Raw genomic sequence first — 17882 nt, forward strand, 5'->3', positions numbered from 1 at the left:
CCTGGGAGAGTATGTTTGAGGGCACGAGGAGGAGTTTGGTGTGAAGGGATGCATTTTCCTTCACTCATTCCACTTGTTGTGTGTCTTTGTGTGATTGCATGTTGTATGCAAAACAACAGAAACCTTACACTGCTAATTCAAACCCGATACCCCAATCTTCTCTCAGTGTCCGCAACGGCAACAAGCTGTTCACCTGTCAAAGGTCTGTAAGTCTATAAGTCTGTAAGCTAATTTACACATTACACCAGATACGGTATCACAGGTTATAGCTGCATAGCGAGACAGTGCCATCTGATCTGACTGACAACATGCCGCAACAGTCGATGTCCTCAGTTCAAACACACTCAAACTCACCAGTCTTTCCACCTCCTGCTCACGGAGTCTCTCGTCTTTTTGGTGCTGATGGTAGTCGGTCAGTTCCTCCTTCCCGCTCAGTGAGCTGATGCTCCCCCTTCTTTCCCTGAAACCTCCTGGTGGGGTCACTCCTGCCTTTCCGAACGACTGCCTCCTCTCGCCCAGCCCCATCCCAGCTTCCAGGCCTGCCTTCCCAAATGAAGACCTCCTCTCTCCAAGTCCGAACCCCAGGGAACCAGTGAAGTCTAGGTCCACCCCTCGCCTCTCCCTCTCCCCCAAAGACAGGCCCACTCCTGCGGACGATCCACGGCTTGTCAGCCGTTCCAGTTCCGGAGGGTTGGAACTCGTGGAGCCTAAGGAGCCCACAGAGCTAGTGGAAGTCAGGCTGAGCTTTTTGGCCACACGAGGAGAAGAGGAGCCCCCTGTCCTGGATGGGATGGTCACATCGGGGGGAGTGGGTGTGGAAGAGACGGTGGCCGTAGTGGAGGGCAGGTTCTTGGGGGAGGAGAGGGAGATAGACACTACACTTTCTCCCTGATTTGCGCTCTGAATATGATGCCTGTTGGAGGAAAGCTGGCTTGATTTACTGGAGTTGTGGTTGATGTCAGGGCTGGCATTCTGACTGCTGTTGTAATGGTCTTTGCTAAATTTGTAACCGCCGGCGACATCGGATCGCCGCGGGGGCAGCGTTGACAAGGTCGGGGCTCCATTGTTGTTGTCACGGGGAGATTGGGAGGGGCAGAGGCGTGGCAGCGAGCGACTGTGGTCTCCTAATATCATCCCATTCAGCGAGCCTGCCGAGTATTTCCGGGTTCTACTGCTGGGCGCTGGCTCTTGGCTGCCGTAGCTACGGCGGCCAAGACGGGGGCTCGAGGGCATGCTGGCTGCACCTCCTATTGATGGAGCGCGGGATGAGGAGGAGGAGGGGGGCGGAAGAGAGAGGAGGAAGCTGTTGCTACCGTCAACAGAGGTGGAGGAGCCTCCGCCGTTCCATGTGGACAGTAAAGAAGAAGAGGAGCCCGGGTTGTGCAGCCGTCGGCCGTCGCTTATGCCGAGGTTGTCCTGGTGGCGACTGCCCGAGGTGCGGGAGGCCAGAGAAGAAGAAGAAGAAGGGTCGGACCGTCGCCCGGGAGAAAAAGAGGGAGCCGATTTCAAAGACATGGGTGCACGATCCGAGCCGTAGAACCGCCTCGCCTGGTCCTGATAGGCTGATGAGGACGTGGCAGGACTCGTGGTAGGTGTGGTGGGGGGAGACTGAGAGATAGAATGTGAAAAATATATACATTATAACTGAAAATACTTAAAAATGCTACTTCATCATAATATCAAATGCACATAAAACATGATAAGTAGTAGATAAATATAATGAGAAGATAATGGTGAGGCTTTAGTATATAAACAGACTTTTCTTAAAGCTGTGACAGAATGAATACATCTCTGTAGTTTAGCTCAGGATAATGTGTATGCCCTGCTTATCCATGTTTGGTCTTGTACATAATGAGTAAACCCCGGTTAGCCCTTTTTAGCCCAAGACAAACATGCAGGCTAACCATATAAACTCTATAAGCCCAGTTGGAGTGTGACGTAGAAGGCGGAATGATTAATCCTGAAGTGGAGCTAAATGATGTCTGACCTGTGTGACGCTGAAGTAGGAGGGGTTCGCATTCCCATTGGCTCTCAGGCTGTTCTCCAGGGCGATCTTCTTGCGCTGCAGGGTGTCCATCAAGTCCCGGAGCTCAGACGCCGATCGCATCCCCCGAGCACTGTTGGTGCCGCCCACCACCGCATGGCTATAGTCACTGCTAAACTTCAAGTAGTCTGAGGGCGGGAAAGAGATATAATGGAAAATAAATGAATAGTAAAGGGGAAAGCGTAGATACACAAATACAGGTGAACATTGAGGAGTATGAGAAACGGTGATTTAAATAAATATAGAAATGGGGAAGCAGAGAGGAGCTGGAGGGAAATTGAGTTAAGAGAAAAACAAGAGAAAAGCGCTATGGCTGGGATAAGCAATATGGAGTCACAAGAAAAGAAGACGGGAGGAGAGGGGAAATGATGACAGAAAAAGAGAGAGAGAGAGAGAGAGAGAGAGAGAGAGAGGCTGTGTATGTACCTGAAGCTATTCATAGAGGGGGCTGATGGCAGAACAAACCCGAACCACACAATCTGCAGCTAGCAGCGAATCACCCAGAATAGGAGTTAACTCTCTCTCTCTCTCTCTCTCTCTCTCACACACACACACACACACACACTCTTGCACAAAACCATCCATTAGCTCCAAAACAAACATTTTAAATCGAACTCGACATAGAACTCGAACTGTTCCTTAGAGTAAGATTTTGGGAAATGAAAAGAAAACCACAAAATATTCAGGAATACCCTCGAGAGGCCCCCGCCCTACCTAAAGCCTTCTATTTAAAGCAGCTTCAGCAGTAAGCGGGTCTTTTTCCAAACCTCAACTGAGTCAGGAAGATTTAGCAGGAAGGAAGTCAAAACTAAAACAAATCAAACAAAAATATGTTTTTACTTGGTAAAATATTGCTGAGGTCAGCAGGAGTATTGTTGATTAATAGCAGTATTTCTACTTTTCTGTGCAGAATAAAAAAAAAAAAACACCCTCCTTATATATTCTCCTGTCATCAGAAATGCAGGTAAAACACTAGGAAGAGGGTAGTAGAACGCAATGTGTGAGAAACCTGCCGAGTGTTTTCAATTTATCTGTGGCTTTATGTGGAAAAGGAACTATTATAATGTACAAGCTGAGACCACCCAGTGTTTAACTGTCACACACATAAAAAAAGCTTTCCTACAACTCACAACTGTAGCTCCGCCTGAGAGAAACACACACACACACACACACACACGTGTACTTCCCATGTGTACATATGCTAAGAGTGCACATATGTGTTGAAGAATTTAAGCACATTCAACTACTGCTGCTTAGTCGAGCGGTATTGTTAGAGAAACTGGAGCACCTAAAGTGCACCTCGTCGCTGAATAACAGCCTGTGTGAGGAAAATGTCAAACCCTACATGGTGGAGAGAAATGGGGCAGAAAATGAAAGACATCATAAGATCTAGACACACACACACACACACACACACACACACACACGCAGGGTGTTTGTGTCCATACATGGGCAGATTTATACTGGAGGCCTGGCGTGCATCAAGTCCGTTCTATCGTGACTATTCTCCTCAATGCCCGGCTCCTTTTGCTTTGTGCGAGAGTCTTCCCTTTAGGTGCACGTGCGGAGTGTGAGTCTTGGCAATCTGGAGGATAAAGGTCAAGATTTTGGCAGCCTGTGAAAACAAGTTTTCCAAAGTGTTTGTGTGTGTGTGTGTGTGTGTGTGAGAGAGAGATGTAAGTCATCTCTACAAAAACATCAGAGAAGCAGGGGAGAGAGCAGTGCATTCCTTGCATCTAGGAGTTTCAAGAGCAAGGATTCCACTGATTATGGCACACACACACACACACTCACACACACACTCTAAGGAGACAGCGGAGTCCAGTTGTATCGCCATGGAAATGGAGAGGCACCAGATGACAATAACATTCCTATATACTTTGAATTTACGTTTTTAGCACGTGTGTGACAGTGAGAGTATATGTTTAGGAAATACTGAGAGGACGGCTGAACTCTACCCTTCAGTCTGTCACATGTGCGTAACAGACATACTCAAGACCAACATGCCAATCTCACACACACACACACCTGTCTAGGTCGTGTGTACCTGTAACTGTAACCCTGAGATCCCTGTCAGGGCATAGGAGTGAATATAGTTGTGGGGACAGATGTTGCGTGAGGAGAATAAGCTGATGAAAAACTACAAAGGAAGAACAGGTGAGAAGCAGATGGAATAGATCAGCGAGATGAAGGAGGGAGGTAGAAGAGGAGATGGTGATGTGGCGGAACAAAGAGAGAGGAGAAACAAAGGAAAAAGAGCGGGGATCAAGTGGGTCATGGGTCAGAGAAGGGGTTTGTGTGCGTGTGTGTGTGTGTGTGTGTACCTGTGTTGTAGGCTAAAGCTGACACAGGGCTCTTTTGTGGAAGCATGCTCTTCATTCTGCTTGCCTCCTCGGGATGGTTGAACCGGAAGAAATAGGACTTACCCAGACACAGGGAATAACCTGGAGAGAGAACACACAGAGGCGCGTAAGGTAAAACATACGAGACCATGGTGACAAACGCTATAGTACTGTATGTATGAAGAGGCAGTCGTAGGTACAGCTTTTTTGTATTTGTATTCACAGCTAGAAACACACTTGCACACTCTCGGGCACAGCCAGCCATTCCGGACCACAGTGTTTGCTCTGGCCATCAATTAGGCTGAGAGAGCCAGGTATTAAACAAGATGTCAGGGTCACAACCTCTGTAATACACACAGACAGCCACAGCTGTCCAAATACCTCAGAAGGGAAGGGAGAGAGACAGCAGTGCTAACACACACACACACACACACACACACACACACACACACAAGAAAAGTGAAAAAGTAGAAAGACAGCAGAAAACAAATGAAACGACTTCACTGGTGCAAAGAGGAGTGGACAACAAAGAGGAGACAAGATCACAAGACTGGCTAATAAACAAAGAGTTCCCCTTTCATTTGTCTGTCTTCTCACACACACACACACACACACACACACACACAATCTCTTTGCTCTCTCCATTCTTTCAACGCCCCCCCCCCCCCCCCCCCCCCCCCGCCCAGAAGGTTCAGATAAGCATTACAGTAAACCCCCACAATGTTAGCATGTGTGTAAATGGCTGAAAAAGCACCTCCTTAACAGCTCCATTACAGTTACATCAGATTCCTTGGACCTGAAGTCAGACACAGGCAAGAGGGGGGGGGGGGGGGGGGGGGGGCTAGCGAGAGGGCGAATGGAAAAAGACTGAATGGAAAAATGTCAATGTTGGTTCTCTTTCTTTTGCCTTCTCTCGTTCTCATCTCACTTTGTGTCCTGTGTTCTTTCTCACTCTCAGTTTCACAAACATCTCCACTGAAGAGTTGAGCGCATGGCCAAAATTTTGCGGTGACAGGTTAGCTAGGTCGTATCTGTCTAAACGTTGTCTTGGCAGATTTCTTTTGTCTTCAAAGCTGTAATTTCTCCGCACGGGGGGGGACCTGAGAGCTGTGGTGAGGTGGAGCTAACACCACACACACACACACACACACACACACACACACACACACACACACAAGAAAACAACTGTAAGAAATGTTTAGTCTACACAGCTGGACTGTGAACTTCTCAAATACATACCCATGTAAACACAATCTTGCAGGTTTGGCTGCAAATTGTGAAGCAGTGGCATCATGACACGAGAGATCAAAAGATGTGTGTTTTTTTTAATATAATGACAGAAAAACAGACACACACACGCGTGTGATATGTGTGGTAATGATCTAATAATACGTGTGTCTCATTGCCGGACTTGATTAATGTGTGTGCGTGTGTCTTTGAAATGTTGTGCATGCTCTGTTAATCTGTGTGTGGAGACATGTCTCCTAACAGTGTCTGCCTAATGACTCACAGCAACTCTCAGTATTTAGCAGAGAAGCAAACACACACACACACACACACACTGCCAGCAGTCAGCTCTTGTAAAAATCTAATTTCCTACCCTCAATAGCCTCACCATGTGCCACCTTTAAAGTGGAGGGTAAAGTGTGTCGCCATGATTTGTTCACAGCCCCCGCTCCCCCCGCCGATCTAATTTCCTCTCAGTGCTTCTTAGCTAACGAACTACTAGCTAATCCTGCCTTCCTTCAGCATGAACAAATACAAGCAGTACGTGTGTGTGTGTGTGTGTGTGTGTGTGTTTGTGTGTGTGTTTGTGACAGAGATAAACAAAGAAAGGATGAGATTTATAAAACCTGATGATTCAACCTTTGCGTCGCTTCTTGCTTTCTCAAACAAACACCGGATTACTGCAAACCTTTTCTTAACCCTTGCTCCTAAAATCCATCTGTGATAAGATTACAAGGGAACACACAGCATCCGCCACATTCAATAAAAACAAATGCTAATCCTAACTGCTTGCACACAAACTAAATTGAAGTCTGCTGTCCTAAATAGATTGCACATGAACACATGCCAACTCCCTTTAACCTAACCTACATACAGACAGACATACCATCCAACAAAACACGTTTAATCTCATTTACGTGTTCACTTTATTACCAGCAAATTGAATTTGCCTCCCACGTCAAAGCATGCCCCCCCCCACACACACACACACATATATATGGAGAGACCCTCTCCCACGACAAGAAGACTGGAAATTAGTCTGTACATACATTTATGGGATAATTTAAAGTGTGTGCTCTACAAAGGCAGACCTCAGAGTCTTTGAGGGCACAGATGTAGGAGCTGTATCACGGCTGGAGACAATTTCTGTTTCCATGTAGATCTGAGCGACCCAAACTACACTCTCACCGCAGTGTTTGGTTAACATAAGTGGAGGAATTGCCAAATTGAGACCATTAGGTTAGAATGAAAAATAAACCAAATGCATAGATCCCATGTCGAACTATTTCTTGGATGAAACTCTCTCTACCTTACTTACCTGCTAATTGGTCAGGTTTGACATGCAAAGTAATCACAGATATCAAAAGTAATCACCAGGAATGTCCAAATGCACATCATTTGATGAAACTGGTTGGCTTCAAAATGTTGCTGTAATCCCTCAAATCTTTATGGGACTGAACATAAACTGAGTTTACTCATTCATGAAAAGATGCGTACACACAAGGTCCCAGTGGGAGTGTTAATAGGCCTCAAAACCACAAATGAACCCCCTCTGGGGCACAAGGGTCCAGCAGTAACAGCATAAAGAAAACAGACTGGTCTTTCTCAGGGGAGTCATTGTAGATTAGTTTAGACACTCACACACACACACACACACACACACACACACACACATACATATATATATATATATATATATATATATACATATATACATATATATACATATATATATATATATATATATATATATACATATATACATATATATATATATATATATATATATATACATATATATACATATATATACATATATATATATATATACATATATATACATATGTATATATATGTATATATATATATATATATATATATATATATATATATATATATATATATATATATATATATATATATACATATATATATATATATATATATATATATACATATATATATATACATATATATATATATATATATATATATATATATATATATATATATATATATATATATATATATATATATATATATATATATATATATATATATATATGTATATATATGTATATATATGTATATATATGTATATATATATATATATATATATATATATATATATATGTATATATATATATATATATATATATGTATATATATGTATATATATATATATATATACATATACATATATATATATATATATATATATAATCTAGCTCTTCACCAGAGGCTCAGTAGATATCTTCTCTGCTTCATCTCAAATCTCATCCACAAAGCATCAAAAGGGACAACCATGGTATATAAACTATAAACAAACTCTAATCTATCAGAATGAAAAGAAAGAAAAGGTAAACAGAAACACCATGACAACTGATAACAAAGGATTTATACCGTATTCATCTGGTTTAAAGATTGTTCTCTTCTTTTAAGTCCCTAAAAATAATGTGCTGAAGGCCGGCAGAAGAAAGACTTCCATGACAATGAGGCCGGTTTTGTTTTCAGGTGTCAGGTATCCTGACCACGGAGCCAGTCCTCACCGCCGTGGGCTGCTTCTCTTTGTCACGCGCACTCACACCACACCAGTCTGTACACTTGCAGGCTCATTTATGATCCACCAAAAGCTGCAGACAATATGCTACAGCCACCAGGTTGTGATGAAACGCCTCCAAAAGATGGCATGGCAATATGAAAAAAAAAAATAATAATTTCACCACTCAGTGGCTTGGATCACAGGAGGAGCAGCAATAATTAATAGATCCTCTACTTAAACAACACCATGTGAAGCTGGCTTGTAGCATTTTTTTAAAATGCAAAAACTATTATTATTATATATTATTACCATTGATTTATGGTGACAGACTCAATTTGTATCTGTGATGGCTTGCACTGCAGCCAATCAGAAGGGAGGAAGGGACATCAATAATATCAGCTGATGAGCCGACAGCATGCGGGACTGATACAAAGCAGCCAACTGTGCTCATAGGACAGGGTTCAAATAAACAAATGTATCGATTGATGGGAATAACATTGCCTAACCTTTTCAGAGAGCCTGACAGGCTGGTTTTAAAAATACAGTGTGTTCATAAAACACATGAGCGCGCGGGCAGATGTTGGTTTGAATGTGAATCAGCCATCCTTTACGTAACTGTGTGAGTGAGAGAGTAAAAGCCAAAACCCGATTCAAACACACTCACCACATATGGGCAACAGACAGACAGACTACCTCCAAATAAACTACAACTAGCCTACTACACCTGTAAGGTGTTAAGCGTCGTAAATTAGTAACGGTAGCCTACAATACACCTTAGTTCATTCAAGAAAAACGTAGTGGGGTGTATAGCCATAGACTGTATATAAGGTGGTACAGCCTAAGTATGAAATAAGCCTAATTTAAAAAAGGTGCAGTGCACTTAAGTAAATGCATTTACATGCAACATGTTACTTTGTTACTTTTGTTGAAAGTTAACTTTAGCTAGCAACATTTAAATCCGTTACATACCTTTTGAGTCCCATTCAGTGAGCACGTTTCACGACAATAACAGCTGTTTTCTTTCTTTCAACGTCTAACAAATGATAATGACCGGACCTTAAATTCACTTTTTTTTCTATAAAAGTAAAACGCAGTCTAGCTAGAGTCCTGGCGGTGCCTGTGTTGTTGTCTCTCTCTCTCTCTCTATCTCTCTCTCCAGCGAGCCGCCTCCTCACCCGTCTTGACTGCGTGTGTAAGAAGGTTCACTGATTTACCATCCACGAGTCTGAGTACGGGACTGTACCAACTCTCGGTAAAAAGGGGTAAGAGGTTCAAGATTCACGAGAGCAGACTATTTAACATACTGTCGAGGAATATAATAGCAACGTTGAAGGTTCAGATATTTAAAACGCCAAATGAAAGAGAAGAAAACACAATTTTTGAGTAGTTAAAACCATATGTAAACTAACAGTGTAATAAGCCATCACCCTAATCTAGATTTGGTAGGTTCAAGAGCTATTAGACAGTGAGGTATTTGGTGGACGCCCCCTCAGTTTTTCTTTGTCTACCTATTATTTTCTCTCTCTTTTCTTTGAAATACCTTGGACCAGTGTAACCCCAAAACAGCTGGACAATAGCTACTGACTTAAAAAAACCTGGTGGCTTGCTTAGATTATAATGACAAACCAATTCATGCTGCAATTAATTAATTTGACTGGAGACAAAGCGACAGTGGGCACAAGGGGCAGAGAATAGTTTGGGGGTAAGCCAGACAGACTGACTGGCTACATAAAAAAATGGAAGATTCTGGGAGGGAGTAAAGCAAGCAAGAAAAGGAAAAGCTTTTTAAATTCTCTCCCAAGCCTCAGTTAGCCTTAAGGGTAGTCTCTCTAACTAACTCTCTTCGAAGAAGAAGAAAGCCTGTAGTTATACTGCTCGTTTGTAACTGTTGTTATTGGCGTACGATGACTTCTATTGTCATCATTGCAAATCTGCTGTTATGCTGTATGGACATATTCAACAAGTGACTTCCAGCTGTTCAGGCTAGTTAGAAGTGAAACTGATGTGATTCCAGGTCAAGCTCCGAAGTCCCAAATACAGAACAGATCACTTCCTAAACATAGCTAATCATCTCCAGGCTGCTCCACAGTGTGCATGTGTACATGTGTGTGTGTGTGTGTGTCTCTCTGTGTGTGGTTAGATAACTCAACCAAAAGAATTTGAGGCCAGATGATATTCCTGAAAGATGTTCTCGCTCTCCATAATTTTCCAAACCATGCCCTCTTGACTCTTTTTTTTTTAACCCCTTTTTCTCTTTCAGTCCTTCTCTCCGCCCCTGAGACTTCACAAAGCCCTAGCCTCGTGTGTAGACACACCAAGATGATGTCAATATTTGAATCAGCCCGGCACAGCGGGAAGATAAATAGGCCTGTCAATATTTAACTTGAAATGGCCAGGCCACAATGAGAAGGGTTCACAGAAAGGATGGATACATGGAGAAGGAGAAGCCAGGTGCAAAAAACAGTCAAACAAGGAGTGCTGTGCAACTCAGTAAATCCATGAAAAGGGAATTTGGGGGAAGAGAGAAGGAGATAGAGTGCAGACAGATGAAAGATCAAGATACTGGCTGACAAAAAACAGACACATGGTGGACAGAATTATAAAAAAAATAAATGCGTCAGAATTTGGGAGGATCCTCAGTTTGTTTGTGTGTGTGTGTGTGTGTGTGTGTGTGTGTGTGTGTGTGTGTTCTGCAAGTCTTCTGCAGTCTCCTATAACAGAATTTGATGTGCAGGGTACGCTCTGCCGTTGCTGGAAGCGGTGACTCACTGTAGCAGCTAGCTGTTCCAAACCACAAGGAATTAAACCAAACCAGAGGTTCACGCACATCCACTACATCATTCAAAACACATACGCAAACACGTGGAAATGCTCACACACACACACACAGGCCCCTGGATTTATGTGAAATACACAAACATACTCTACGCCGTGCTGTTCGTGCGCGTCAGCACAACGTTAACTGTACCCATATGACTCATACACAAACTGAAAGAAATGCAAGTTAACCGAACCACAAACTAACCACTCTCTCTTTTTTTCACACACAGGGGAGTCATTTAACACTGAAAGTATGCACACTCAATGAAGTTAAGTCAACTTTCACTCCAACTATTTCACTGACCAGTAGGTGGCAGTATATCGAACATGTACATGTGTGTGTGCCTGGTTGTGCACAAGCAAATGAAATACCTGACGTAGAGTGTGTGGGCTTTCTTATATACAGTCTATTGTATAGGCCCTCCCTGAGAGTTGACTGAGCTATACTGTGTGTGTGTGTGTGTGTGCATATCTTACCCTGTGTGAGTGGTGTGGGCACAGTGACCTGTGCTCCATCCAGACTGCAGAGGTGACCACAGGGGTCCAGGGTCACCACCCCTCCTGTGTCACAGGTAATGATGAGAAAGTATGGGGATCAGTACACCTTCGGTTTAAAGTAAAGCAGCTAAAGTTTCGACATCATCCTTCACTCAGACGTTCTTCCCTGTTGAAAGATGCCTTCTAACTACACTACCACGTTTAATTATAACATACACACAAAGCCATGCTATTTCCATCTTCACTACAGGGCTTTGGTCTGAATGCTTAGCGTAGTAATTATACAGGATGTATCACAGAGGAACACAAAAAAACCATCAGTGCAATCAATCACTGTCTCTTCAAAGATAATTGTCTCTTCATTCACACAATACACTGACAACGTATTGAAAGATATCCATCTTAATAGTTCACTCAATGCTATATTTATCTTGAAACCTTATTATTATTGAAACAAATTAAAGATTGTGCTGGTGTGATATGCTAATTCTAACAGATTCTGTTGCAGTTTTGTTAAAATAATCATTTTAAAACACATACAGATGACTCTTGATTTTTTTTTTTACTTACTGTATTTAGCGGATCATCTCTTTTCGGTTTTGACTAAATGTTTTCAAATATTGTAATCTCACTTCATTGTCAGATTTTTTTTTTTTTTGTAGATTCAGTATTTTTATATTCAAAAGCCTTCTTAAATAAATGAGTCATTGGCCAACACAACGTGCAGTTGTGAACTGGGTAGACATCTTAGTACACACTTGCCAGTCCCGAAATGACAACTGTTTAATTCAGAGGCCTGGCTTATAATGTGAATTCATTTTGTGCTGCGTGAACTGACATCAACCTTCATTGAAGATGAGACAGTGCTCCGCCTCGATGCCAGGACCCTGGATAGTGATGTCTTGAGGAATTGGAGCATCTTCTCGGCCGATGCGGGTCACCCCTGAAACATCAAGCAATATGCAAATAATAGAAATGATAGAAATGCAAAAGTAAATTGTCTTTTTGAACCACATGAGCAGTCTGTGATCCACACTTTAAAGGGGCACTTCAGTATTGTCAATTTCAACTGCTTCTTCTTTTTTCAGTCGACATATTCTGGAGAAAAATAGACCCTCAGTTCTCCTAAAATGGCCTGTTCACATGGTTGGCATTCCTCACTGAAATGGAAGGGCACACCGAGCTGGGAGGATGTGAAAGTGTGTAGAAGTTACGCAAGAAACATAACGGCGTAAAACATGAAATGTCACATTGCTGACTTTACCGTACGTATCATTTTAATACCATCCACTGTGTAATATCGTAAAACACTTTCTTCATACTGTAGTTAATCATTTTTCATACTTGCCGCAGCTTAAATCAATCCATCTATCACAATCTTTGAACTGCACTGCTCTCCTGGCTGAGGAGGCGAAACAAAAAGAGTCTGTCTCTCTGTATTAGGAATACAATGAGAGCTTTGTGATCCGCACAAGACATGTCAACTCTGAAAGTGTATGTGTGAGAGCCACGAGTGTTATCTAAGGACAGATACTCACTTAAGTTTAACGCTTTTAATCTAATGTCAGATTGTGTTCGTATTCCGTCTGCAGGCTATTGAATTCGAATCAGTTGTACAAGCTTGTTTTTCACTATATCATGTTGTAGATCTCACTATCTTCGCTCCTATCGCTTTGCTGTCATGTGTTTGGCCAACTTGCTGGAATAATAATTAAGCTATGGCACCTGTGGCTTGCTGATTCAATGAATGTATGTTTGTCTGCATGTGTGTGTGTGTGTGTGTGTGTCTGTGTATGAAAGAGAGGGGTGAAGAGTGATTGAGGGAGAATGAGTGCAAGACACCTGTGGATGGCTGATGAAAGAGACACTATAAATACTCATGTGTTTTTGTGTTTGGATTGCAGTCTGCTAGCGCAGTGCTGTCCTCATTTTTGTACGTTTAGATGTGGGTTCAGCCTGCGCACCAACCAATAAGTGGGGTCATTTTCCTCCCCAATGACAATAAAAATAAATAACCAGGGATGTGGATGTAGTAATTTGTTTAACTACATGTTTTCAGTCTAAGGGAGCCCTGTGGGAGGAAGTAGTGTTGACTCCTTGTTTTGACTTTATTGTGACCCAGCATAGGTTTCACTTTCCCCTATCACACACACACACAAACACACACTGCTCCAGTAACATGGAAATGAAGCGATGGATGGGCAGGGAGAAGGCAAAAAGAGGGGAGAGGCAGAGAAACAAAGCAATGAAGGAGGGAAAAGAGGGAGGGGAGGGGACTGCAAAGGTCTAGTTCCATCGACGACAGCTTTACATGACTTTACACTCATTATAAAAAACTCTATGACGCATTGGGAAGAGGAATGGCTATACTGTATGACCCGGTATTCTTAACCCAGTGGGTATGTGTTTCTATGCTATATCTGTGTGTGTGTGTGTGTGTGTGTGTGTTACCTTCTTTTAGTGGCAGCAGGGTGATTGCCACACTGAGCCTCCCACTGCCCAGGCTCACCAGATGAGGTGTGGCTGTCTGGACCTTCAGCCCCTTCCCTGTGTCAATCAGGTCCAGAGGCGGAAACTACAAGCATCAGTCAGATTGGAAAGGTCGTTTTCACTCACAGTGTATTTATCATTATTATAATCTTCACTCTCGGAAGACGAGAAAAACATGGCCCACCATTAAAATTGACCCTTGAAATCATTCTGCAGAATGCTCAACATTTATATTTTCTTTTATTAATTGAACTTATAGATGACTTGAAATGCTTGTGTGTGTTTGCGTATATTCTCTCACCTTCGGTTCCACCGGAGAAATTTGATCGGACTCTGGCTGAAACATCATCTCAGAGTCCTGCAGAATGGATGAGAGAGGAGGTGAAATCAGCTCAGACCGCACACCGAGTTATAAATTATTCATGATAGTATTTTATGTTCTGTTGTCTTTTCATCGTTCTGTTTTTTAAATGTACATTCATTCATCAACATCTCATTATACAATAAAAAAAAATGGTGTTTATGTCCATACGTATACACTACACGCCAGGGTCACACAAGTATACAAAAGTTGTAGGCATCTGCACAAATGATTATGCCCAGCTACATTCAAATACATGCCCAGCTACATTCAAATACATGCACACACACACACACACACACACACACACACACACACACACACACACACACACACACACACACACACACACACACACACACACACACACACACACACACACACACACACACACACACACACACACACACACACACACACACACACACACACACACACACACACACACACACACACACACACACACACACACACACACACACACAGGGTAAGAACAAGAAGGAAGCCATGAGAAAACTCGGAAATAGCAGGGCGGGATTAGATTGGCATAAAAGGAAGAGAATGGCAAACTATAAAGAGGAATGAAAACAGAGTGAGATAAAAGGGGGAAAAAAAATCTCTCAAAAAATGTGTACGCATTTGAATAAACACGCTCAGATCGAGTGCCAAGGACAACCCCTGCAGTACCCTACAATTCAATAAAGGAAAACAGTCTTGCTTCTACACACACATGCACGCACACAAACACCCAGATGGATGAGTGAAATGCTCCTCACCAAAGCAGAGATGATTACAGCATATGGGAAACCACCCCAACCACATCTCCCTTTCCACCTTCTGACATCTCCTGCCTCTCTTCCTCTTCTCTCTCCATGTTATCCTGTAATAATCCGATGATAATCTACATTATCGACCTCACACAGGTTTCTCCATTAGTATCTCATTTGTTTTCAATATCTAATTCTTCAACAGTTTTTCCAACTCTCCAACCTTCTTGTCTTTTCTTCTTCTCTGCCTTCCTTCATTTCTACTTTCTGTGTCCCATCCTCCTGTCTTTTTAATCTCACTGTCCTCTCTTTTATATCTTTTCCTCCAATCACCAGCATAGGAAGCACAAATCCAAGTCAGCTCCATACCACTTCCTCTAATTCAGCGGCAACTTCCTCTCTGAGGTCACTTCCTTTGCTGCTTTGACACCCTTATTGCCTTTAAACACACACACACAAACACATACACGCACACTTGCTATTCTTTGCAATTCAGCTGCCCTTGTAACCCCTATGCACACACACACACACAAACACATCCACAAATAAAGTCACGCATCAGCTCTTTTTGTTATCGCATAAAGACATAGGGCCCCAAATTCCACAGATTTTATTTCATCCCTGGTGTAGACAAAACAAACACACGGTGTATGATGGCAAGAACATCAGCTGGACAAATACAGAGATGAGATGCAGATTTAAAGTTCAACAGGAACTGTTGTTATATAATGACAATACTTTTCCCTCTTCTTTTTCTATCTTTTCCTCCCACTTCCTTCCTCTATGTCCTTTCCTGCCTACTTGACTCTCCCCTTCTGTTTTATATTCTTTACTCCATCATTTCACCTCAGTGTCTTCCTTTTGTTCCATGGCCCCCCTCTCTTCTTCTTTCACCAGGTGAGCTCCAGTTTAGGCAGGTCAAGACACGCTCTTGCGTTGTTGTGTTCTAGTTCAAGCAGAGCAATGAAGTGTGTCATCCCCCTTCTAGACCAAAACTGATGCTATCTGGGCCACTGGATTAGAGGGCTATGCGATTACTGGATGGTCTAGGTATTAGCAGGTTTGTAGAGAAACATGTGAACACACAATATAATGATGAATATTTGTCAAGACCTTTGCTGTTATTTCCCTATAACTAATATATAAAGCTGCTCTAGACATAGATTTAGATTTAATACTTACTGAAGGTAAGAAAGTCCAGTAGAGTAAACTTCAACATTTCATCACAAACTAACTCCTTGAATGGAATGAAAAACTTTCAATGGTATTTTTTTCCTTTCATGGAAAAATACCCTGACCCACTTTTAATACTAACTTTAATCCCAAATCTGTTTTACACCTGAACTAGCCCTTTAAATAATTGAAAAACATCTAAAACAACTTCATACATACAATGTTTTTAAAATCACTAAGACATAAGTCAAAAAAGGGCATGCATGCACATCTCTCTTTGATCCCATCTGTTGGACAGCTGAGTCTCCCCAAATGCTTAGCATGCCCTGCAGCTGGAGACGGAGATGGAGATAGAAAAATGGGGTGACGGTAAAAAAAGAGAGAGTGATGGAAGGAAGAAAGAAAGAAAGAAAAAAAGAGGACTCATAAAACCAGAAGGACATTCTCTGTTTCAAGGATTGTCTGTTTCATTATTTTCTTCAGCCTCTGCTTTTATCCCTCTGTCCAGTCCCTCTGTTTGTATTTCCTCTACATCTGTTTTGTTCTTTCTCTCTGTTTCAATTACCTTCTTCATTGTTGTTGTTGCTGTCTGTTTCTGTCTGTTTCTGTCTGTTTCTGTGGCAGGCTGCATTCTCGTAACCACATCTCAGGACCTCTCAGCGTGTTGTTAATAATACTGATTTGGAACACATGTTTTAGTGCACTGGTTGGGATGGTTTCGATACTTACATGTGTCTATCTGTCGAAAACAGCGAGGTCGTGGTCTTGGATTAAATCGTGAACATGGCAGTTACTCTGAATTAAAAAAAAATAGAAGAAGAGTACAGTGTTCAACAGACAAATCATCAGTATTCTTCTACTTTAACTGCAGATATTCCATGCTGGCCATCTGCTTCTTCAGTGTGTGTGGCTGCTTTATTTAAGTAGCTTACATTGGCCTTAGGCTAGAGAGTGTTTCAAGTCAGGCAGCTCCACAGGGTGATATATTGACCAACTAATGGAGATGAGGGGGGGGGGGGGGGGGGGGGTGGGGGGAATAACAATACATCTAGCTACAGCCAAGGTGACTGTTAAGCTCACTTGCTATAAAAATAAAATCGTCGCCTCTGTTGCTTCGCTTCCTGTCTGCATCTTTTTTACATCCATATGCAACCTGGCCAACTCCTAACGAAATAACTCCATGAGCATTAAGACAGCCAATGATTTACGCAATGCTGGTTTTGGACGTGTTTTCCGTGTCTTTGGGTTTTGGAAGCAAGTGTTGGTGATGCAGTATGAATTATGTGATTGCATGTAGAGATTGAGTTAATGTGCTTAATATCTGTGTATTGTACAGGGTTCATGTGCACGCTTGAGTGACATACCAGCTCCTTGATTCATCAGTACTCCCATATCCCAATCTGTTCAGAACAACACATCTCTTTCTCTCAGTCCCGTCTCTGTCCATTTATTTTGGAATATTACTTGTATCTCATTTGTTTACGAATGCTGTCTCACCTAGTTTCCTTTCCCATGCATTTGACGTGTTTTATCTGCCATTTAAGCGTTAAATGATGTCTGTACTCCTCTCTCTGTCTTGATCTCTCTCTTTCTCCATCCCTCTGTCTCTCACTAACAT

The 17882-nt window shown here is 42.3% G+C and overlaps 1 protein-coding gene across 1 annotated transcript in view; it reads right to left on the reverse strand.

Annotated features, from left to right (window-relative positions):
- phldb2b (pleckstrin homology-like domain, family B, member 2b) overlaps positions 1-17882 on the reverse strand; it is a 36393-nt gene that overhangs the window by 16003 nt on the left and 2508 nt on the right. The window contains exons 2-8 of the mRNA XM_076080465.1: positions 14265-14321; positions 13925-14048; positions 12318-12416; positions 11453-11536; positions 4369-4488; positions 1988-2172; positions 355-1608 (exon numbers count right to left, since the gene is read on the reverse strand). Coding sequence (XP_075936580.1) covers positions 355-1608; positions 1988-2172; positions 4369-4488; positions 11453-11536; positions 12318-12416; positions 13925-14048; positions 14265-14321 — 1923 coding nt within the window. The remainder of the gene's footprint in view (positions 1-354; positions 1609-1987; positions 2173-4368; positions 4489-11452; positions 11537-12317; positions 12417-13924; positions 14049-14264; positions 14322-17882) is intronic.

This window comes from Anarhichas minor, unplaced genomic scaffold, assembly GCF_050575085.1.
Source record: "Anarhichas minor isolate MPS153535 unplaced genomic scaffold, ASM5057508v1 ptg000074l, whole genome shotgun sequence".
Lineage (NCBI taxonomy): Eukaryota > Metazoa > Chordata > Actinopteri > Perciformes > Anarhichadidae > Anarhichas > Anarhichas minor.